General features: G+C 42.8%; 1 protein-coding gene across 1 annotated transcript in view; it reads left to right on the top strand.

The window, feature by feature from the left end:
• Prim1 (DNA primase small subunit) overlaps positions 1-1,124 on the top strand; it is an 11,758-nt gene extending 10,634 nt beyond the window's left edge. Inside the window, exons 7-9 of the mRNA XM_043029598.2 lie at positions 140-348; positions 709-872; positions 1,052-1,124. Of these exons, the coding sequence (XP_042885532.2) occupies positions 140-348; positions 709-872; positions 1,052-1,071 (393 nt within the window). The 3' untranslated portion in view covers positions 1,072-1,124. The remainder of the gene's footprint in view (positions 1-139; positions 349-708; positions 873-1,051) is intronic.
• Positions 1,125-2,500: the final 1,376 nt, after the last annotated feature.

Genomic DNA, 2,500 nt, shown 5'->3' with positions numbered 1-2,500 from the left:
GCTTGTTATCTAGCTAGCGAGAGTGACATTATGCTAATATAAGCCCTGGCATGAATGGATTAAGCTCTTACTGATTCAATTTTTCTTTGAGCCAATTAGTCCCAATTTCAGCCCACTAATACTAGCTTTCCTCTTGCAGAGTGACTTCAAGAAGGGCATCAAGCCAAACTTAGTGACAGAGATCATCCTGCAGCTGGTGTACCCACGTCTTGATATCCACGTAACCAAAGGACTTAACCATCTGCTCAAGTCCCCTTTCTGCATCCACCCCAAGACAGGCCGGGTTTGCGTGTGTTTTGACCCATTAAAGGCTGATGCTTTTGACCCCATGACTGTGCCAAATTTGAGGTTTGATGAAGTGTCTTTTGGGTTTTATAGGACATGACACCTAATTATCATTATTATTGTTATCATCATCATCATTTATATTATCATTATCACCACCATCATCATCATCATCTTATGTTATTATCATCATTATCATTGCCCTCATTATTATCACCATATTCTGATCTATTATTTTTTTTATTTCTTTAGTGTGATCACAGGAGGAATATGGTTATCATGTATATTTTTGTTTTATCATTGTAGTATTTGTTGTTTTTTTACAATGTGGATGAAGTTTGATTTATAAGTATGTTTTCCTGATGCATATTTTATTTCCTATTAGTTTACTCATTATGTTCATTGGAAATGGTTTGTTTACAGTCATCTTGTGGAAGAAATCAACCAGTTTGACGCAGGAAAGACAGAAGAAGAACGAGCTGTGGCAGAGTACAAGAAAACCTCAATGAAGGAAGCAGTTGTTGTCTTTGATTCATTCTTGGCAGGATTGTCAAAAGAGAATGCTAGCCGACGGCAGGAAACTAGTGGTAGGTTGTTCAGTGTGTTAACATGGTAAATGATTATTACACCTGCTTTTCTGGTAATTATCCAATGGTCATATTAAATCTGAATAGAGCTGGGATTTAGATTAATAATTTTTGGCATATGAAGCAGAAATTTTTATCATTATAAGTATTTTCATTAATTATAAGTATTTTTTTTTCAGATATGAAGAAAGATTTTTAGTGTATGTTCATCAAAGATTTATAAGAAGGATGTGATATAAATTTCAATAAGAAGTTCATAGTTTTATTTCCATTTACAAATATTGTTTTTAACAAAATAGGGGCAGTTGTGTTCATTTTTAAGAAATATAGAGTGGCAAGTTTCATCCAAGACTCATCCCAATTCAGCTCTATATAACCTTCTGTAATTATGTTGAGCTGACCTTTTTGATCATGATAAATGGCCTATACCTCTAAAGCCAGATTGGCTCAAGGCTGCTAGGAACAACCTCCTCATCTTCCCAGTAATTGTGATTTGTCTCCCTGTCTAAAGGAGGATGTTTGCTTGTATTCCGAGATAGTGCAGTAGAGGGCTATTTGATGATAGTCAGGCCTGTCTATGACTTACTATGCACAGAAATAGCCAAGTCTGATTCTGTGGAGACTGACCTTAACACTGCTTGTGATCATCTGAAAGAGTGCCAGTGTTCCAAAGCATCTATACACCTCCCTCAGTTCAGTTCAGACAGATATGCGAAGACGTCGCTTCGCCCGGGCTATATGCTCAGGGCGGCCCGGCCACTGCCAGCTATGAGTGCTGACTCATCTTATCTAATCTTATCTGATCATCATCGCTGATTCAATTCAGCTCAGTTCAGAGAGATTTTGCGAAGACGTCGCTTCGCCCGGGTTGTGTGGAGGGGTAGCCCGGTCTCTATTGGCTATAAGTGCTGACTCATCTGATCATCATAACTGAACTTTTACCGTGGCGGTCGGATTGCTTGTAGGCGCTCCAGTTGCCAGGGGGCTAATGACAGGCATAGCCGTCTAACCAGCCCGGCGGCTGTCGTCTCTGGGCCCTGCCTGAGGAAGCGAGTGTGCTCGCATTCCATCAGGTAGTGCTCTAATTTGGCGTCCGGCGCGCCACAATACTCACAGCGTCGCTCATCTTGCCCAATAGTGGGGATGATTTGCCACGCACAAGGGTAGCCTATTCTCAGTCTGTGCAGACTGACTTCAGCACACCTTGATATTCTGGGAGAGAGTATCAGCGACTCATAGCCTGTGGCGTTTGAGTACCAGCTGGCCGAGGGGGAGGTTCTCACTTCCTCTCTGTGTCGCTGCAGGGCACCGACCTGCCCTGCAACCATCGTTTTACGCCTTAGCAGTTCCCGGCTAGGATGCACCACAAGATCACTCAAGGGTTTCTTCCTGCCTTCCTCCGCTAACCTGTCAGCTACGTCATTCCCTTCAATACCAACATGGCTTGGGATCCAGTTGATGATGATGTGTCTTCCCTGATCCAGGATTCTCTGAGCAATGGTGAGAATCGAGGTTACCAGGTAAACGTTATCAAGGGGCGTGCTTTGTTGCAGGCTGTCAATGGCGGCCCTAGAGTCTGTGTGTATAACAACATGCCCGTCCGTCTGGGCTGCATGGGCTAGGGCTCC

This window comes from Penaeus japonicus, unplaced genomic scaffold (assembly GCF_977035675.1).
Source record: "Penaeus japonicus unplaced genomic scaffold, GWHDUDI00000001_assembly GWHDUDI00000021, whole genome shotgun sequence".
NCBI classification, from domain to species: domain Eukaryota; kingdom Metazoa; phylum Arthropoda; class Malacostraca; order Decapoda; family Penaeidae; genus Penaeus; species Penaeus japonicus.
Note: the sequence above shows the minus strand (reverse complement) of the source record. Positions and strands in the feature narration are given on the sequence as shown.